Here is a 19,587-nt window from a genome sequence, read left to right as displayed (position 1 = left end):
TAACTCCTAGGATTACTTATAAGCACATGATTGATTTGCTACATGGTTAACTCTTCAAAAGCTTCTGTTACTTTCTCATGTTGCTAATACTACCTTGTTTATAGAGATAGGTAACAAAAGCAGAAGTGTTTCATACTGTATTACTTACACTGAGATAAAAATACTTACAAATTCTATAATGGCTGATTAAAAAATAGCGAGCAAAATAATGTGTATTAATCAGTTTTTTAATTAACCACTTATTTACATAAAGATGAAAACATAGAAAGGAGATTTCTAAACCAATAGTATAGTAAGTTGGGTTCTTGTTTTTGTAAGACCAGTATACTGTACTCAAAGAACCACAAATACTCTGTGTACAGCTCCATTAGACAGAAGGCCCTGCATCCTATCTGAGCATCATGCTTAATGCTAGATATCAACAACAGAAACAGCAGGACTTATAGAAACTCAAGAAAACTGAACAACTCATTTGAATTAAAAATGAGTCAAGACAGAAATCAAGAAGGAAATTAAAAACTTATTAGAATGTAGTGAAAATAGAAACACATTTCCAACCTATGAGATACAGTGAAGGCAGTTCTAAAAGGTAAAAATGGAGAGATCTCATATTAATAACTTTTGGGGTTTTTGTTTCTGTTTTTGAGACAGAGTTTTTCTGTGTAACAGTTATATTAGTAACTTAATGACACACCTGAATGTTCTAGAGAAACAGAAGCAATATTCCAAAAGAGTAAATGGTAAGAAATAATCAAACTTAGGGATGAAATCAATGAAACAGAAGCAAACAAAAACAACACAAAGATACAATAAAATGAAAGTTTGTTCTTTGTGGAAAAAAAAAAATCAACAATATTGGCAAATCATTATCTAATAAAAAGATAGAAGATTCAAATTAATAACATTAGAGATGAAAAGGGCAACAAAATAACAGACACTGAAAGAATTCAGAGAATCATAAGAACATACTTGAAAAATCTGTATTTCACCAAACTGGAAAACCTAAAATGAGTAGATGAAGTTCTTGATATATACAACCTACCAAAATTAAACCAAGATTAAATAAGTAATCTAAATATACCATGATTCCTAGTAAAATAGAAGCAGTAATTAAAACTCTCCCAACAATTAAAAGCACAGAGCAAGGACAGAATTCTACCAGACCTTCAAAGAAGAACTAAAGTCAATACTCCTGATATTATTCTACAAAGTAGAAATTGAAGAAACATATACTAATATCTGTTTATAAAGTCACTAATACCTTGACACCAAAAGCACACAAAGACCCTACAAAAAGAAAAAATTGTAGTACAATACCTCTTATGAAGATAGATATAAAAAATGTCAGCAAAATACTTCAAACTGAATTCAAGAACACATCAAAACTATTATCCAGCATGATCAAATTGCCTTCATGTCAGAGATGCAGGGAATGGTTCACTATCCACCACATAAACAGACTAAAAGACAAATACTACATAACTATCTCATTAGATTCAGACAGTGTCCTATTACTGAAGACAGTATTAGCTTGTGGTGGGCCCAACTAGAAGCTTCACTCCCAGTAACCAGCATTCATCTTGCTAGATAGAAGGTACCTACCTGCACACCGCAGCTACCAAAGGAAAAAATAATCATCAATACCACCCAGCCACAAATGCTGAGACCTTCAGTAGCAACTTGCCTGCAAGGCAGACTGGTACAATAATGGCACAAACGTTAGGGGAATAACCAATACTTTCTTGAGTAGCTTTAGAGCCCATGATCAGGAATCCATACCTGACACTGCTAAACTGGCCCAAAAATCCTGGGTGTAGGGGAAAAGCTACTACTATTCCTCTAGTAAAGTATCATAGCAAAAACAAACAAACAAACAAACAAACAAAAAACCCAAAAACAAACAAAAAAAGTGACTCCTAAATGGTATTGCACTGTACCCATAGATCAGTGCCTTACTCAGCACTCATCAGAGAAGCTTTCATGCAGTAGATGGAAATTAACTAAGAGACCACAGGCTGGGCATGGTGGCACACACCTTTAATCCCAGTACTTGGGAGGCAGAGGCAGGTGAATTGCTGTGAGTTCAAGGCCAGCTTGGTCTACAAAGCAAGTCTAGGACAGACAAGGCTACACAGAGAAAACCCTGTCTCAAAAAAAAAAAAAAAAAAAAAACAGTAGAAAGAAAGAGAAAAGAAAAACAAAATGTTCAGAGGGTAAGAGACTTTAGAGCAGTCAATCCCTAATAGAAGGTTTTCAGCAAACCTTTCCCCTTCAAGGTCATGGACCTTATATGAAAAAAGCAGCAGAAAGATAAAAGCCAGAGGTGATGGATGACTCCAAGGAAATGGCATCTTCCAGACATGAGCAGGACTGGTGTACATATGAACTCATAGAGACAATGGCAGCAGGCACCGGAAGGGGGAAGTGTACAGAAGTCCCACCCCTAACCAAGAAGGTATTTGCAAATGATACCTGTTGGGAAAAGGAAAATTCACCTTCTCCAGTGGGGCGTCACTGGGTGAGTACTCAAGAGTAGTTGGCCAGTACAAAATGAATGCCCTGCTTGGAGAGCTTTTTGTCTCAATTTCTGGCATTTTCTTTTTGTCTTACTGGCATTTTGTTTGTTTAATTTGTGGGAGGGGGAGGGGGAGAGAGCGCATGCACAGGTAAATGATTTTAAGTTGGATGGGTAAGAAGGATCAGGGATGAGTTTGAGGGAAAAACATGATCAAATGCATTCCATGAAAAATTAAAACAAAATTGGGTAGGGCTGGAGAGATGGTTCAGAGATGGCGGGCGAGATGGCTGACCTTCCAGAGGACCTCGGTTCAATCCCTAGCACACATGTGGCTTACATGGGAAGAGTTCTAATGGCTGGAGCTTGGGGTTGGTACGATTAGTGGTGGGACCTGGCTACACATGCTACAACACTAGCTTTGTGACATAATGGTTACAGTAATAAGTGGCTACTGTTATCTAGAGCGACACTGTCTAACACACTAAAAAGGATTACTAAAATCCCAGTCAGGTGTGGTTATGAAGCCAGAAATCAAGTCATGAGAAACCTGAAGAAAATACAACAGCTACTGCTTCAGGAAAACAACCTTTAATTTCTAAGGTAATATTATTTAAAAAAAAAAAACCCACATACTTACTTCTGCTTTTTTACGAGCTTCCATAGCTTTCATAAGCATCATATGCTGTCGCCTTCGCTCCCGTTCCTGTTAGGCCAGAGAAAGTTAGGAGAACAACTCAATCATAGTTAACAGCTTGGCTTTCAAATGGAAAACAAAAACAACAACAACAACAACAACAACAACCACAGAAACAAAAACTCAATATATAGCATGTTTAGCATTTATAGACGAGTCACAGTAAATACTAAATAAGACAAGAATGGCCATTCTGTGCATGTTTTAGTTCAAGTTTAGAAAGCGAATACAAGAGCAATCAACAAATCAGCAAAAAGGTGAAGCAATGAGCATGGACACAGTGTCGACAGAGCATACAGGGTTTACTTATGGTCAGCTGTGATGCTCCTTCCAAAGCTGCCAGAACAAAAAGCGTAACGGTTGGCTGGGACAGGTCAGATACCTTACATCTATCTGCTATTAGAAAAGCCACAAGTACCACAGCCAGTGTCACTACAGGCTATATTGTTCTTACAATGTAAGGTCAGGTAGAAATTAATCCATAGTCACTTTTACATTGTGGTTTTAGAATTGGTTACGTTCATTTCAAGTATAAGATCATTTTAAATCCATCCATAAATTAGAAAGATTTTTTGTAAAAAAGTGTTTGTACTAATTGAAAGTTAAATTAGTCATGGTTCATACACATAAACCAATGAAATGTGATATTCCTATTTACTGATGCCTGATGCTTGACGCACTGTTTGAAGCACAAAAGCTGAACCATGGGCGAATAAGAGTAATCCAAAATGCCCAGTATAGAAATAAGGTAAGCACTTCCTTAATTTGGTAACTAATTCTAATGTAAATTTTTCATATTAATATTTAATCAACATTTTGGATTTACTTTATTTGGTCCCTCAAAGGGATATTTCTAAAAATTGGGCATAAAAATCAGAATATATTTCATATTCTCTTATCCAGAAAATTCAAAATTCCCATTGCACTTAATGGCAGTTTTGCATTTACAAGGATGGGAGAATATGGGCCATAATCATATCTAAATTTATAATGAATCAACGTTACTTGTGACATCAGTAATGTACATTTTTAGACAGGAATTTTATGCAGTTCAATGAGAAGAATCTTAAAGACGTATCACACTTCTGTATAGACAGACAAGCAGATGTAGGCAATGCACTGTGCTGTAAAGCCATGCAGCAGTATGTAATATGACAGCAGCCAGTGCTACACTTTATGCATTGCTATGACAACCATATCACAACCAAATCACAATGCGGTGTTAGATGTACAAAAATAAACATACCCATACCATATCTAGTCTATGCCTCTCCAACTCCTGGCAGAAAGAGTTGGCACAACATTATGAAACAGAAATCACAGAGTCATAAAACCAATTCAACCCCCCAAAGACACCAATACCAAAGCAAGGCAATAAACTGTAAGACCAAGGGGAATTTAAGCAGGGATTACATCAGTAATTTTAAAGAACGTATTCTGAAGAGTTCCCTCCCCGCCAAATAGCTAAGCCAAATCACAAAGGACGTTCCATGTGCTGCACATACAGACCTGGTGCTTCAGAAGAACTGCCTGCTGTCTTCTCAGCTCCTTTTCCTTAAAAATAAGAGACTTTTGAAATATGGTTGTTAGGAGACATTTAAAACACACTAAGTAATAAAGGCTTCATTTTCCGGCAAAGTTTTAGCCTTCTAATAGCTTTAACCACAGAAAAAGCTTCCCAATTAGGTAGCTAACACAAGCTGTGTAGTGGGATCAGTAACAAGATGTTTCCTCAACTTAAAATTCAATGATTTATTCAACAATAAACTTTAATGGCAAATTCACTAAACTGAATGACATCGCAATATAAAAGCCATATATATTATAACAATTATTCAATAAAGTATGATTCATGTCTTAAAATTAGCATATTAAAGTCATTTCTCATGCTAAATATAAAGTCCCAAATATACTCTATGTATACATGGATATATGTGTGCATGCATTTCTCTCTCTCTCTCTCTCTCTCTCTCTCTCTCTCTCTCTCTCTCTCTCTGCGTGTGTGTGTGTGTGTGTGTGTGTGTGGTACAATGCAAAACAATTATATAAGATTGTTACCTATTGACTATTGTTTAGCAAAGTAAAATCTAGATAAAATTAATTTCAAGGGTAAATATAAAGAAGGATAGAAGAATTAAGAATATTCTTTAGCCAGGCATGATGGCGCACTCCTATAATTCCAGGATTTGGGGGAGGCAGAAGCAGGCGGATCTCTGTGTGCCTGGTCTACAAGGTGAGTCCAAGACAGCCAAGGCTACACAGAGAAACCCTGTCTCAACAAAACAAAACAAAATAAACAAAAATCCAGAAAAACTTTCTTGCGGAGAAGAAAGACTGCAAACTGTAGTTAGGGTAGAGTTTAGAAGGAGAGCTTTACTTAGCTGCTTAAGTTCTGTTTCATCCTGAGCACCATACTGTGGTTTCCCGAAACAAAAACTGAACAAGTGAACGGCAAGGGCCTGCCCTGGCTCTTGTGTGGGCGAGCTGTGCTGGCACCTGGCAGCACCAGTGGGTTCATTCAGAACTCAGTGGGAAGGAAGAAAGAGCTACACTTCATACCTGCAGATCATAGCCAAAACACCTCCAGAATGTTGTTAAAATAACATAATGGGCCTATTTTATTACTATGTAATGACAGCGGACAGTTTTATCTGTCTGGCTTTCCAAGTAGGGTCTTGCTCTGGCCCTGTCCTTAACTTCTCAGCCTCCTGAGCCTTCTGACTGTCAGCAGGACAGTCTGTATCACAATGCCTAGAGGATGCTTTCTATTTTTAACAAAACACTGGACATCAACGGGAAGTTATGAAGGAACAGTCAGATTTGGGGCACAGTCAGAAGCATAAACATAAATGACACACAAACTAATCTGGGAGATCATTCTTATCAAGCTGAACTTAAATCCAGATGCCATGCAGTAGTTCGCATTTCTGAGTATGTCTTCCATTTACAAATACCAAAACGTCACATAAAACCTACATTAAGAAATAAAAACATACAAAAATATGCATACAAATGAAAGCACACATTTACACACATTTTTCAATATGAGTTTTGAGAAAAACCTATTTTTTTTTCATGATTGCTGTTATGCAAATGAAGTTTTTATTTCTGGAAATAAAAACTCTTGGTTCTCAGCTAAACTAACCTTTGTTCGTTTCTCGGCCTCCAATAATTTGGCATTTGCCGCTTCTTCCTTCTTTTTCTTTTTAGCCTGTGCATGCAAAACAGGTCTCGAGTCATGCAACAGCACTGCTAAGACTTACAGATAACCTCAGACTTGCAGCTACATGCCTCACAAGGTACAAAACAGTCATGTAACACATATGCAGACAATTACAGATATCCCAGCCACACATCACATTGTCACCAATCTACAGATTAACACCCTTTAAAAAAAAAAATCACAAGATGACAATTTTTATTCTATAAACTGTAAACATCTGAAAAACAGTTTATTATCTTGACACTTAAGAACAATGATTGTCATTTACTGCATTGTGGAGGCTGCAAAATTATTTTTGGGAAAAAATTTATAAAGAATTGGTAATAATTGGTAAACAGAACTTCAAATATAAATCTGTAACACACTTAAAACACACATCTAGTTTTTGAAATTTCCTTTAATTCCTGATATTTTGGATAAGGAAATGCACTACTTGGTTGTAAACATTGAAATGCTGTAGATCTGATGTCACTCCCGCTGTCCACAGGGACTTCACTCAGCATCTGTTGTTTATGAGGACACAGCCTGCACTTTGACATCAGCATCTGCCATCAGCACCTGAAGTCGCCGACCGTCTAGGAGTCCCTATCTATCTGCTAGTTATTGTTTATTTGTCTTAAAAAATAAATGTTTTTAATTTGAGAGTTGGAAAATTAACTTAAACTAACAAAAAGAAGCTAGGGCTCCGCAGACCTCGGGCAATACAGTATTCCTTCCATAAAGCAGCAGTGCGTGAACAGCTGAGGGTATAGGAATTTCAAATATTAAAATATTAAAAGTTGGGGGCTGGACAGATGGCTTGGAGGTTAAGAGCACTGACCCAAGTTCAAGTCCCAGGAACCACATGGTGGCTCACAACCATCTATACTGTGATCTGGTGCCCTCTTCTGGCCTGCAGGTGTACATGCGGGCAGAGAACTATATACATAATAACAACTAAATAAATCTTTTTAAAAATATTAAGTTTATTTTTGCTATATTTGAAGGAAATAATTTTGGATTTAGGACTCAAAACATAATTTGCCTTTTTCTTGACAAACGGGTAACCGCTTTGATGATGAGGTAACTGTTTCTAGGCACTGGTTGTTATCTCACGATTTGACAGAGCAACACTTTAGGCAACAGGGTGTTGAAAGCTGCTATTCCAGTAAACAGTTTCAGACTCTTGCTGGACCCCCACATCCTGTGCTAATCCCACATTTCCTCTGTCTCCTCTCGCTGATTTCTAGTTTTTATATTAACACACCATATCTCTAGTCAGCTTGCAGAGGAAGAAGGTACCCTAGGAATCCTGATACTGTTATAACTTCTTGCACTTAAAAGTTTGCTTTATAAACATTTGTTTCTACATGGAAAGCAAATGGCTAACCATATGCCCTAAGGGCTTTGCTGAGGGTGAAGTCTCGAGCTGACAGCTGGTTGCTCAAGTCGTCTTCTTCTTTCCTGTTCGGCTGTTTTACTTCTTGGCACTTAACCACTACTTGCTAAAAAGGCCCAAAGACGGTCTCAATCTACAACTTTCTGAAGAGCCTTTATAGTGGATGTACTCCTTTGAATAGGGAAAGCCTGGGCATTTGAAACATTCTAGGACTTTATGAGCATGTATCTTAACTATGTTAAATTAAGAATTCTACCTCAAGAATTTGCTGAGCTCGGAGTTCTTTTTCCATTCTGATTTGCTGTATTCTCTTAATTTTTTCCTGTAGAAAAAATTATGAAAATTTGAAATAAAATAAATATCAAAGTAACAATATTTTTACTATTTTAACTGGAGTCAGATAACTTTAAGACATGACTAGTAAATTACTAAATGCTGCCCCTACTGGATCCAAAATTCAGTAATTCGTAAGATGATTATATTTGCATGTCTTAAACTCACACATATAAGCTTAGAAATTTTCTCATAATTGTAAACTATTAGTGTTAGAGTACTATACCGAAGGGAAAACAAAGCTGATTAAACTTATATATCCAGACAGTATTTACAAGTAATTGCAATTTCAAATAAAACAGAAATATACAGAAAATAATACAAAAATACATAAAGAAATACAGAGGTACTGATTACTACTACTTCCTAAGTGAACTTGAACAAATAAAATAATTTACATGCATACCTTCGTCAGCTTGTCATACACTTAAGGAATGCTTTAAAAGCATTACTGTGTGTTATTACACAACGATACAGTCATTAATAAAAATAATTGTCAATTCTAAAATTCTTTTTACATGTCGACAGCATGATATGAGCAATGTTTTCAACCCACCTATAAATGATATGACATGATGTTATAATGAATTCACTGACATTTATAATCTAGGAATTTACTTACATGAGATAACTGGTATGTAAATATATAAAACTGGTACATTTTATAATTTAACGTTCATTTAAATTTTAATAGGAATTCACATTTTGATTTTTAAAAAACACCCTCATGTCTGGGCAATGGTACGCACACCTTTAATCACAGCACTCTGGAGGCAGAGGCAGGTGATCTCTTTGAGTTCGAGGCCAGCCTGGTCTACAGAGTGAGTCCAGGATACAGAGAAACTGTCTCGAAAAACCAAAAGGGGGGGAACCTTCATGTTATAATCACATTTAGAAATTTTATTTTATAATGCTCTTTATGAACGTTTCAAATTGGCATGGATAGAAATAAATACCGAACAACAACCAAAACCCTAACATTTCCTACTTCAAATTAGATTTGTGCGAGAATTTCTCTATCAGACACACTTTATCCGTGTCAAGCACTGCTGTGTTTCTCTCAGTTCCCAGATGTGCTGCTTGAAGCTGTTCTTCACTGTGAATTTCCCTTCATTCTGTAGGTGTATAATACGATCCTGAGATCTGAGGAATCAAAGATCTAACTCAGAGGATTATCCACTCTATGATTATGTTACTGGCGATCCTTTCTTGGTATGGAACACTAGCTGCAGCTTAGCAGAAAAGAAATTCCCAAGCAGGTATTTTTGTGTTATTTCTAAGTAATATACTGCAGGATCATTATTTAAATTATCTACTTGTGTTAGAAGTTGACATCTGAGCAAACATTCTTTGGAGACAGGGTTTCTCTGTGTAGCCCTGGCTGTCCTAGAACTCACTATGTAGACCAGGCTGGCCTTGAACTTGATATTTCCCTGCCTCTGCCTCGAGTGCTGGGATTAAATGCATGTGCCACTATCCCCTGGCATGGAGGAAATGTGTTCTTGGGGAAGATTTTATGTTCTTGTCAATCCTAGATTTTTAAAGAAGTATGCCCTTAAATCAGAAAAGCATTGCACCATTCTTTTATGTGCAGATATGAGTAGAGACTCTTAGAATAATCTGGGCTTAAGAATATTCAGTTTAAAACGTTACCATATATATGATATTTGGAGACAGATGTAGACTAACACCATCTCTAAGTCTTACAAGCTTCTTATGACAGCATGCACCATGTATTGAGATGGCTACTCCATATACAGTGTCTTGTTTATCAAAGAGTCTTAGTAATTGAAGCTAGAATCTTTTTTAAAGTGAGAATACTGAGACCTACATAGCAACTGTTTTTGCTATAATGCTAACAATTAGTCCACATAGTCAAATTCTACTCACATCCCAGTGATTGGGCTCGCCCTACTTCATCGTAATGCTCCCAAAATCTTGGAAAGAAGGCTTTAAGGACTCTTGCATGGGGGACACATACTCCCATAGTGGTCAAGTGCTTATGCAGCGCGCACAAAACCCCGGGTTCAATATCCAATACTGGCAGGGACGGAGTGGGGATGGGGGCTTGCAAAATGCAGTCTTCCATACACAGCACAGTCAGTGCAGTGATGACCTCACTGGAGCTGTGGCTCCATGTACTGTGCCTACACAAGACAGCACTGGTCAGCAGTGAATCAGGGCAGGGACCACAGGGCCCTTCCTGTCCCTGCTGGACTACTGACTACTGGTGGATTATGGGAACAAGAAAGTCATTGTCATCAGCTGTGTAACCACTGAAGAATCCGACAATTTTCAATAGATAGTTCCAAGCCCATAGTCACACAGATGACCCTTGTTAAGCTCAGGGAACGCAAAACAAAAACACAAATAAAAACAAAAGGCAAGAATGTGGGAAATGACTTGTAGGGAAGAAACGTGGGGAAACAGGGGAGGACGGGGATTAGAGCAGGTGAGGGGTTACTATAGGTAAAACGCATGTATGAAATGGCCAAGAAAAAAATTTTCAATGGGAATTACATATTTAAAAAAACAGTAAGAGAAAAATGCCCTGGTGATGTTTTTGGTTTTGTCAGTCCTTGTGTCAAAAATATCCAAAGAATGAGAAGAACAAGATTCTATTTTATTTTAGATTAGTACTTCAGGGCCACCTGGCACACATCCATAAGCCTAGCTACTCTGGTGACCTGCAGGAGACCCACGAGGCCGAGGCCTCCCTACGCAACCCAGAAACACCCGGACTCCCAAATACATTAAGATAAGAGAAAATGGCATGGTCATTATTTAACAACAACAACAAAAAAATCTGAGCAGGTTAGTCACATACACGCCTGAATGAATGCTGCTGAGAGCTTAGGGGCCTAATGCTGCTTCAATCAGCAGTAAAGAATGCGAAGATTTAGGTCACAGGCACTAGACTTAAGATCACAAAGCTGGGGCTGGAGAGATGGCTCAGAGGTTGGGAGCATTGATCGTTCTTCCAGAGGACCCGGGTTCAATTCCCAGCACCCACATGGCAGCTCACAACTGTCTGTAACTCCAAAATCTGACACCCGTAGACATACAATGCACATAAAATAAAAATAAATAAATTTTTAAAAAAAATCACAAAGCTGAGTATAAAATAGGAAGATAATTTGATATGTCCTTGGGCAACAGAAAAATCAAAGAAGCTACAAAAAGTGTAACAGAATGGCAGTATTGTGCCTTAAGATGGAGGATAAGCACACACTGTCCTACAAGGATGTATAGTACTTTAAAATAACTAGTGCCTTACTTAGCCTACTACAATGTTAGGTAGCTACAATAAACAAAGGAAGATATTTAAGTTTACAAATTGTGATTTTAAATTATGGTAAAAAGTGTATTTTATATACATGTCAAAACCAGCATTTATTTGGTGTAAAGGACTGTGGAAGGCACTGTATATTAAATCATGTTATTTAACCACCAGCCACCTTTATCTTACTTTATAAAGGAACTGGAGACATACGAGGTAGAGAAACTCCCTTAGTCACAAAATGATTAAGCAGGAGAGCCCACACTTAACTCTAGGCTGCCTGCCAACAAACTCTCCATTCTAAACAGGAATGGGCTCCGCTCACATTTGGTTAGTTAATTCTGGAAGAAACATCAGAGATGATGTCACCGGCTCCAAGCCGCGCACTGCAGTTAGCAGCCTCTCACATAGTAACGCAGTGATCTCCTTGAAAGCTAACAAGAACTGCTTCCTCTTTCCCATTCTGTAAGGATTTCTCCCTGTTTCTTTTGTTTTAGTTTTGGATGAACATGTGGAGATGAAAAATAGTTCATACGCCTCATCACTTAATATTTTGCCCATTTTTAAATTACTTAGTTTTGCCAAAATTAGTTTTGAAGAAAGGAAAGCGGCAGCACAGACACGAGGGGACCTCGGATACGGCAAGTAGTGCTCTAAAAACCTGCTGAGGAAGTGAAGGCAAACTGCCTTCCGGAACACCTAGATTCAGTCTTCTACTAATAGGGAGGTGTATTATTAACTTAATTTTAATTAATTAATTAAATGTATTGTGTGTGCTTTACTCTAGGTGCTGGGTGCACATGTACCCTGGTGCACCGTGGTGGTCAGATGACAATTTTGGAAATTGGTTCTTTGCTTCCGCTCTGTGGCTTCCAGGGATTGAAGTGAGCAAAGGCCTGCGCAGCAAGCCCTTTTACCTGCTGCGCCATCTTGCCGCCTCTAATAGTGCACATGCTTTAAACAAATTCTCTTAATGAAACTTGGGCGTTCAAGCAATACCTTCTAACCACCTACAGAAATTCTGAAAATCATTCAGGGTACCGACTTGAATTCAAAGTCTATTAAATACTTATAAGTGTTATTTACATAATGCCATAGATAAAATTTCACTGCTTAAAAGCTTTAAGAAAAAGGACTTGAGGGAGGTTCTTTTAGGTTTCCTAGCCATCCCATCAACAGGTTCTTGCCTAGGCTGACAGGACTGGGCCTGAGTTCCCACTTCCTGAGTGTGTCTCCAGTGCAATCAGAGAGCTCTTAGTTGTTAATACCACTGCTGCACCACAGGGCAGCTCTCACCAGGCTGGTTGTTCCGTTACCATTTGCTAAATTGATATAGGATGCAAGTGTCTTCTACTCATCCTTAAATAAGGAAACACAGCTTTCACCCTCAAAAACGAGTTTCTATTTGCATTAGATAGAGGCTGTTACAGGGCAGCACAGCTGGTCATACTGCAGGAAAGGGGGACTGTAGCGTGCCCAGCCTCATCGCTTAGACAATGATGTCACTCAAGGCTAGGAGACATCGTGGAAGAGGAGGCCAGAGCACCAGGAGACTGCTGTGAAATAGTTTCTTTTGGAAATCAAAGGAATGTTGCAAAGGTGAACTCAACAAGATGGTTGACATCCCAGCAAGGGTGGGGAAAGAGCACACAACACCTTGTCTCTAGTTTAGAGCTACAGTCAGCGAATGGATTTGGGAAAAGGAAGAGTCAGTTTTTTTCAGGAACAAGCCCCAGGATATGTTAAGCATGCCCCACAGGTCAGTTCTACACCCATGTACATATGAACAGTAATTGGACTAAGTAGGATGGAGATCACATACACAAATGCATGCATACATACATGTGTGTCCATATATATACATACATATATATGTATATATATTATATATGAATAAACAATTTGATTGGAGAGAAAATACATTTCACTCATGTACGAAATTCTAAAAAATTAAAATTAAAAAATAATAATAAGGAGTTAAGGTAGTTCAGGTAGCAGTGCTTACCTTGTAGGCATGAGAACCTGAATTCCCATCCTACACCTTAAAAAAAGAAAAACCGCCAGGGTGGAGCAAACACGGGCTGCTCCTGCAGAAGAAGTGGGTTCAGTTCCCAGTACCCACATAGTGGCCAAACTCATCTGGAACACCAGTTCTAGATCACCCAATGCCCTCTTCTGGCCTCCATGGGTCCCAGGCACACAAGTGGTAGAAATATATACATGCAGGCAAGCACCCAACCAATCACATCAAATAAAAATAAATCCTTTTTTTTTTTTAAGGAGACTATTTAAGTCACAGAAGCTGAACAGACAGAGACAACCATGGCCATCAGCAGCTACAAAGGAAATCTGGGTGGGACCCACACGTGTGTACACGGATGCCCACGGAAGGCCATCTCAGCGCGCAAGCATACCTGCTGCTTCATAATCTTCATCTGCTCTTTCTGCCTCCGCTTCTCTTCAGCAGCCATTATTGCTGTGGAGAGGAACCAAAGCGCGCACTGTCATCACAGAAACACGGGGAGGCCAGCCTCTTCTGAGTCCTCAGCTCCCGCCCCTCGAGTCCAAGCACTTAAGTCACCCACCTTGCTGTTTTTTAGCTTCTTTGGCAACCCGGGCCTGTTCCTGCTTTTGAAGTTTTCTCAGAAGCTTTATTTGAGCTGCTTGTCTGGCTATTTCTGAAAAACAAAAGCAAATTTCAAAGGGTATTATTGACAACTTTACATTTCTACAAAAGCTCAAATAATGTGAAACTGGTGCTGTGTCACCATGAACAACCCAATGCTTAGGAAGACTGGGCAGGAGAGCAGTTTGGGAGAAAATGGCTTGCCTGTTCCCCAGCATAGAACGGCCGCCAACCGAGGGAAGTGGGTACGGAAGAGTCTAATTTTATGTAACAAACTGTAGGTGTTACTGGAGGATAAAACGAAAGCTGATACTAAGATACATTTCCACCTTCCGATAACGCTCAGTATTTGGAAATCACAGGCATCACTAAAATGTTCTGAGTTACACAACAGACCCAGCATACTGTTAATACCTTAGAAGTAAAACACCTCTAAACTGGGACACAGAGAAAGCAGCCTCTGATAACAATATGCTAGGGGACTATCATACTAATGAAAGATTAACACATTTCAATATTTAAATAATCACATTTTAACATTTAAGAGTTGAATGGCTTTTTCCCCCTGACCTGTGGCTTAAGGACTCAATTTGGTCATAAGTTGAAAAGTACATGTGATTAGAAAACAGTTTCCTGGAGCCGGAGAGATAGCTCAGTGGTTTAAAAGCACTGGTTGCTCTTCCAGAGGACATGGGTTCAATTCTCAGCACCCACATGGCAGCTCACAACTGTCTGCAACTCTAGTTCCAAGGAATCTGTCACACTCACACAGACATACTTGCAGGCAAAACACCATGCACATAAAATAAAAATAATTTCTTTAAAAAGTCTTGAAGTTTGCTAAAAAAAAAAAAAAAAAAAAAAAAAACAGAAACAAAAACAAAAAACTTCGTAAAAGTTGATCTTTCACTCTAAATTAAATTCTTTCATAGAAACATGAGTTTCATAAATTTTAAAAATATCATAAGGAGGCAGATACAATAAATAAATACTGTACAATAAATATATACTAACAAAAACTTTATAAATTACATGTCTGAAGCCAGACGTGGTGATGCATGCCTTTAATCCCAGCACTTGCGAGGCAGAGGCAGGCTGATCTTTGAGGTCGAGGCCAGCCTGGTCTACAGACAGAGTTCCAGGACAGCCAAGGCTACACAGAGAAACGTCTCAAAAAAAAAACAAAAAAAACAAAAACAAAAAAAAAAAACAAAAACAAAAACAAACAAACAAGAAAACTAAAACAAAACAAAAATTACACATCTGCCTTAATTTCAAAGGTAAGTATTTAGTTTTAAAATAAGCTAATTCAACATAGAATTAATGATCTTTCAGATATACGCATTTCTTTGGCCATAATACTCTAAAGCATTCTAGCATGACTGAATCTGAGCATGTCAGAGAGCACTCTTTATTCTTAGGATTCGGGGCGAGGGGGGAGCTGTCTCCATGTCCTCAGTTCTGTGACATCAGGGGAAGGTGCTATTTCCTACTGTATACAATGTAAGGTGCTACTGTTTGTTGGTGAAAAAGGAGGCTTTATTTACATGCACTGAAAGTCATTATCCTATCCAAACTGTGTCAGATTGTAATCTTTATTCTCTGATGGCTTAGGGTTCTGTCAGTTTTACAATGTTTAGAACTATATTCAAAACTTGCATTTAGCATCTTAACTACTCTGTGAACTTAATCCAAAATTTAAGAACAGTTTAATCCTAGGAGGATAATAATATAATAATAAATAACAGACGCTTTTAGAATCCCCTCAAATAACTCCTTTAAACTGTTTGAAATGGTGTTAAATGATTCATTGTTCCTTAATCTTTAAAAAAAAAAGAAAACAAAACAACTATAACAACCACAACAACAACAAAACCTCAGGCACACAAGAATTCAAATATTTGCAAATATAAACAATCTTGTTTAAATTATCACTGTGTGCAGGTGTATGCTGTAAGCGTGTGGGTGGGTGCCTGGGGCAGGCATGGAGAGGTCGGAGGACAGCTCAGTGTAATTATTTCACTCCTACCCTGCATGGGGATCCTAGGGACAGATGCCAGGTCCCAGGCCTGTGCAGGAAGAAACATTACCTACTGAGTTATCTTGCCAGCCCAAATATAGTGACTAGTTCATTGTTCAATATTGAATGCTCGAGGCAGGAAAAGATGCTCGGTGGATGAGGACTGTCACTAGCAAGCCTGATGACCTAAATTTGATCCTGAGAACCCACACGGTGAAAGGAAAGAACTGCTTCCGCCAAATTGTCCTGTAACCTTCACAATGTGTGGGGACACATGTACCGCCCCCCTCCACCTTACTACATTAAAAAATGTAAAAAAGGAAAAGAAACCAGTGAGCGAGTGTTTTCATGGTAGAGAAAGAACATATGTGAACATATTAAGGTCTAAGTTTCACCTTTATACAAAATAGCTCAGACTCTGTTTTTTTAAGGCTTCCCTGTGTCACAGGATTGAGCAGCCCCCACGGTGATAATTTAAGTACAATTCTGATCACTATATGAGTAATTTGAGCTTAATAAATACACTCTCAGGTGCCCTTATGACACCTTCTAAAACACACCATCATTTGAACATTCTGACAACCCAGAGGTCAGGAGAATCCAAATTAAACCGCTGGGGTAACTGGAGAGCTCTCTGACCGAAAATTTACCTCACAGATCCACATATTTTGGAATCATTTTCCAGTAACTTGATGGAATTGGGAGATGTTAAAAAGAATTCCGGAAGTTAGGCTACACAACGTGAGGGCGTGCGCCAAGCAAGCGCAAGTATTAACAGGGTAAAAGGGCCCTTGTGACGGTAGCTCACAGAAGAGGACAGAGCTGAAGGTGCCACTCCGGATACAGCTACCGCCCTCAAAGAACGCCCTATTTCCTCATGTGAGAAATGTCTCAATCACTCCCAAGTCAAAAATACCAGAAGGATGACTACTGACTTTTGTATGATCGTTAGTAACCGACAGCAGCGGGTGCTCCCTACCTTGAGCCTGGAGCTTCCGCAGTAGCTTGGCATCTGTGTTATCGAGGAATTCCGCACTGCCGACATTGGGCGGGCGACCCTTCCGGCGTTTCATCCTGGATTCCTCTCTTGCTCTTGGTCTATCTGGATTGGGCGGTCTTTCCTCTCGGTGCGGGCCGTCCATTGCCCTGATGCGAGGAATGACATCCTCTTCTTTCAAAAGACACCACTGCATTCCCTTTTGATGGATAAATTAAAAAAACAAATATTACAAACAAAATAAAAATGAGGGATCAACAGAATATAGAAATTCTAGTTAAAATCGGTTATTTTTTAATTTATACAGCTGGTATAAAATTTAACTTTTTAAAAACTCAATTTAAAACTAATTTTTCATGTTCTATGATATATATTTAATATTGTTACTCAAATTATTTACACCTTAAATACAAAGAGGCTTATACCTATATTTATGGGCATACAGATACATAATATAATCATCATTTCTGAATATAATTCCCACAGTTGGTAGATATTTAAAATATCAGTTGTATGAGGACTTCCCTAAAGACTGTTTTTGAGGGGCACTAACTCACCAAGAAACATTAGTTACCCAGGTAACAGACAACCTTTCTCTTATATTATATGTAATACATTATTTATATGTATATGTATATGTGTGTTTGTGTGTGTGTATATATATATCAGTATTACAGCTAACACATGAAAGGGAAAGTTAAAACATTAGTCTTTTGTAATCACTAATGAAGTAACAGCTGCCCTTGAATGGGTTGGGTTGCCTTTCATCCAAAAGGAGACAAGCAGCTAGCACCAGGCTCCTGGGGAGCAATCTGGAAAAGCAGTCTTGTTTCCACCCCCAGGCAAACCTGCATTTGGTCAAGAGTCTGGATTTAATCACCATAACTTTAAAAGTAAGACTGGTTGAGCAGTACCTTTTTCAAATACATGCAAAACCCAATTTGTAGGAAATCAACAGATGATTTAGTCTCTTCAACAAATAAATTATGACAAGTTTAAAAACAGTACAGGAAAGTAAGTAGATTTTAAAGGGGATAAACTTATCAGCCTTGCCCGGCAATTGACTAAAAAAGACAAACTATTGAGAAAATTTTAACAACTGAAAATTATAACAAATACTGACATTTGAAAGCATCAAACAAAAAACAAAATCCAGCCATTTAAATACAATGGCTGGACCTGTTAATTACAAATATTCTTGCTAAAAAAAATTAAGAAAAGAAAATAGCTACAAATTCACAGTACAGATCCAGTTTTGCTGCAGGCACTCTGACGTCATTATACACTTTGATCTTCACAATATTTCTAAATGGCTGTGTTTACTGTTCTTACACTATAGCTCACAAGCCTAGTGAGGTTAAACGTACAAAGAAAGCAAGGGAAAAAATGTGATTCAATATGAAAACCACCACCAAACCACCACACCTTTACAAGACATGCTCTTGACTTTGTATCTGATTTACAAGGATATTCTTATATCTTTTGATAGCTATGTACATATAGATTAAATAAGTTGATGAGTGACTGATTACGTTTAGGACTGTATCAAGGCAAACATGTGACTAAAAAATTAGTGTATGTATTCCACATCTATTAGCTAAAAACCGTGTAAACCACTAGCTCTTCAGTGATTTGTATGTTAAAATACATTTTATATCCATTTTGAAAAAAATGTCTTTAAAGATTAAAAAAGTTAGCAGAATCAATTGTGTTGACTGCATTTCAGGCTCATGGGACTTCAGCGGAAAGCCATCAGTCAGGAAGCTTGGTATTACCCTACGTTTTCACTTCTTAGTTAGGATTTTAGGCATTAAAGGAGCATGTATCATAGAAATCCAGATAAATAAATAACTAAGGTGACATTTGTGACCAGTGACAAGACGGCACAATGAGTCTGTAAACAATGTGCACTCTCTTTTAAGATCATCTTATGAACATGAAAACCTGTTTTAAGGCAATGTTTAAGGGTCTTATATGATTTTTTTTTCAAATATAATTTTTATATAATTACTTTTACATCCACTCAGAAAAATGTGCTTGGGTCAAAAAAGAGAGTACGTTGGTACGTGGAATGTACCAGACAGCAGTGACCTATGGTTTACATCCATGCCCTTGGGACTGAGGAAGCGTAATGCCATTGAACTCTTGGATTTCAGAAAACAAGAATCCTTAGGAGATCTCAGGTTTATATTACCACTTTAGCTTATTAACAGTCAAGTAGCTGTGGGTCAGGACATATGGCCTGGCTCTCCAAAAACCACCTCTTTAGGAAAGGTAAATTTAATTCATAACACCTGGTTCATGTACATTGGCTCTTTCTTGTGAGTCGAAAATTATAGCTAAAATGTTAGCTTACCTGAGGTTGGCTTTGTTTACCCAGAATTAGTAGAAAATATTCATTTTTTCCCTTAATTTTTGAAGTTTAAGACAAAAAATGTTTCCTAGGAATAATCTTTCTTTATTAAGATTTAAAAGATTGAGCCGGGTATGGTGGTACATGCCTTTCTCTGTGAGTTCA

General features: G+C 38.1%; 1 protein-coding gene across 1 annotated transcript in view; it reads right to left on the bottom strand.

Annotated features, from left to right (window-relative positions):
• Positions 1 to 19,587, bottom strand: part of Baz2b (bromodomain adjacent to zinc finger domain 2B) — a 219,150-nt gene that overhangs the window by 29,511 nt on the left and 170,052 nt on the right. The window contains exons 14-21 of the mRNA XM_051166087.1: positions 17,052 to 17,268; positions 14,012 to 14,104; positions 13,841 to 13,902; positions 8,070 to 8,135; positions 6,358 to 6,423; positions 4,722 to 4,766; positions 4,465 to 4,491; positions 3,156 to 3,221 (exon numbers count right to left, since the gene is read on the bottom strand). Of these exons, the coding sequence (XP_051022044.1) occupies positions 3,156 to 3,221; positions 4,465 to 4,491; positions 4,722 to 4,766; positions 6,358 to 6,423; positions 8,070 to 8,135; positions 13,841 to 13,902; positions 14,012 to 14,104; positions 17,052 to 17,268 (642 nt within the window). The remainder of the gene's footprint in view (positions 1 to 3,155; positions 3,222 to 4,464; positions 4,492 to 4,721; positions 4,767 to 6,357; positions 6,424 to 8,069; positions 8,136 to 13,840; positions 13,903 to 14,011; positions 14,105 to 17,051; positions 17,269 to 19,587) is intronic.

The sequence above is a fragment of the Acomys russatus genome, chromosome 24 (genome assembly GCF_903995435.1).
Source record: "Acomys russatus chromosome 24, mAcoRus1.1, whole genome shotgun sequence".
Lineage (NCBI taxonomy): Eukaryota > Metazoa > Chordata > Mammalia > Rodentia > Muridae > Acomys > Acomys russatus.
Note: the sequence above shows the minus strand (reverse complement) of the source record. Positions and strands in the feature narration are given on the sequence as shown.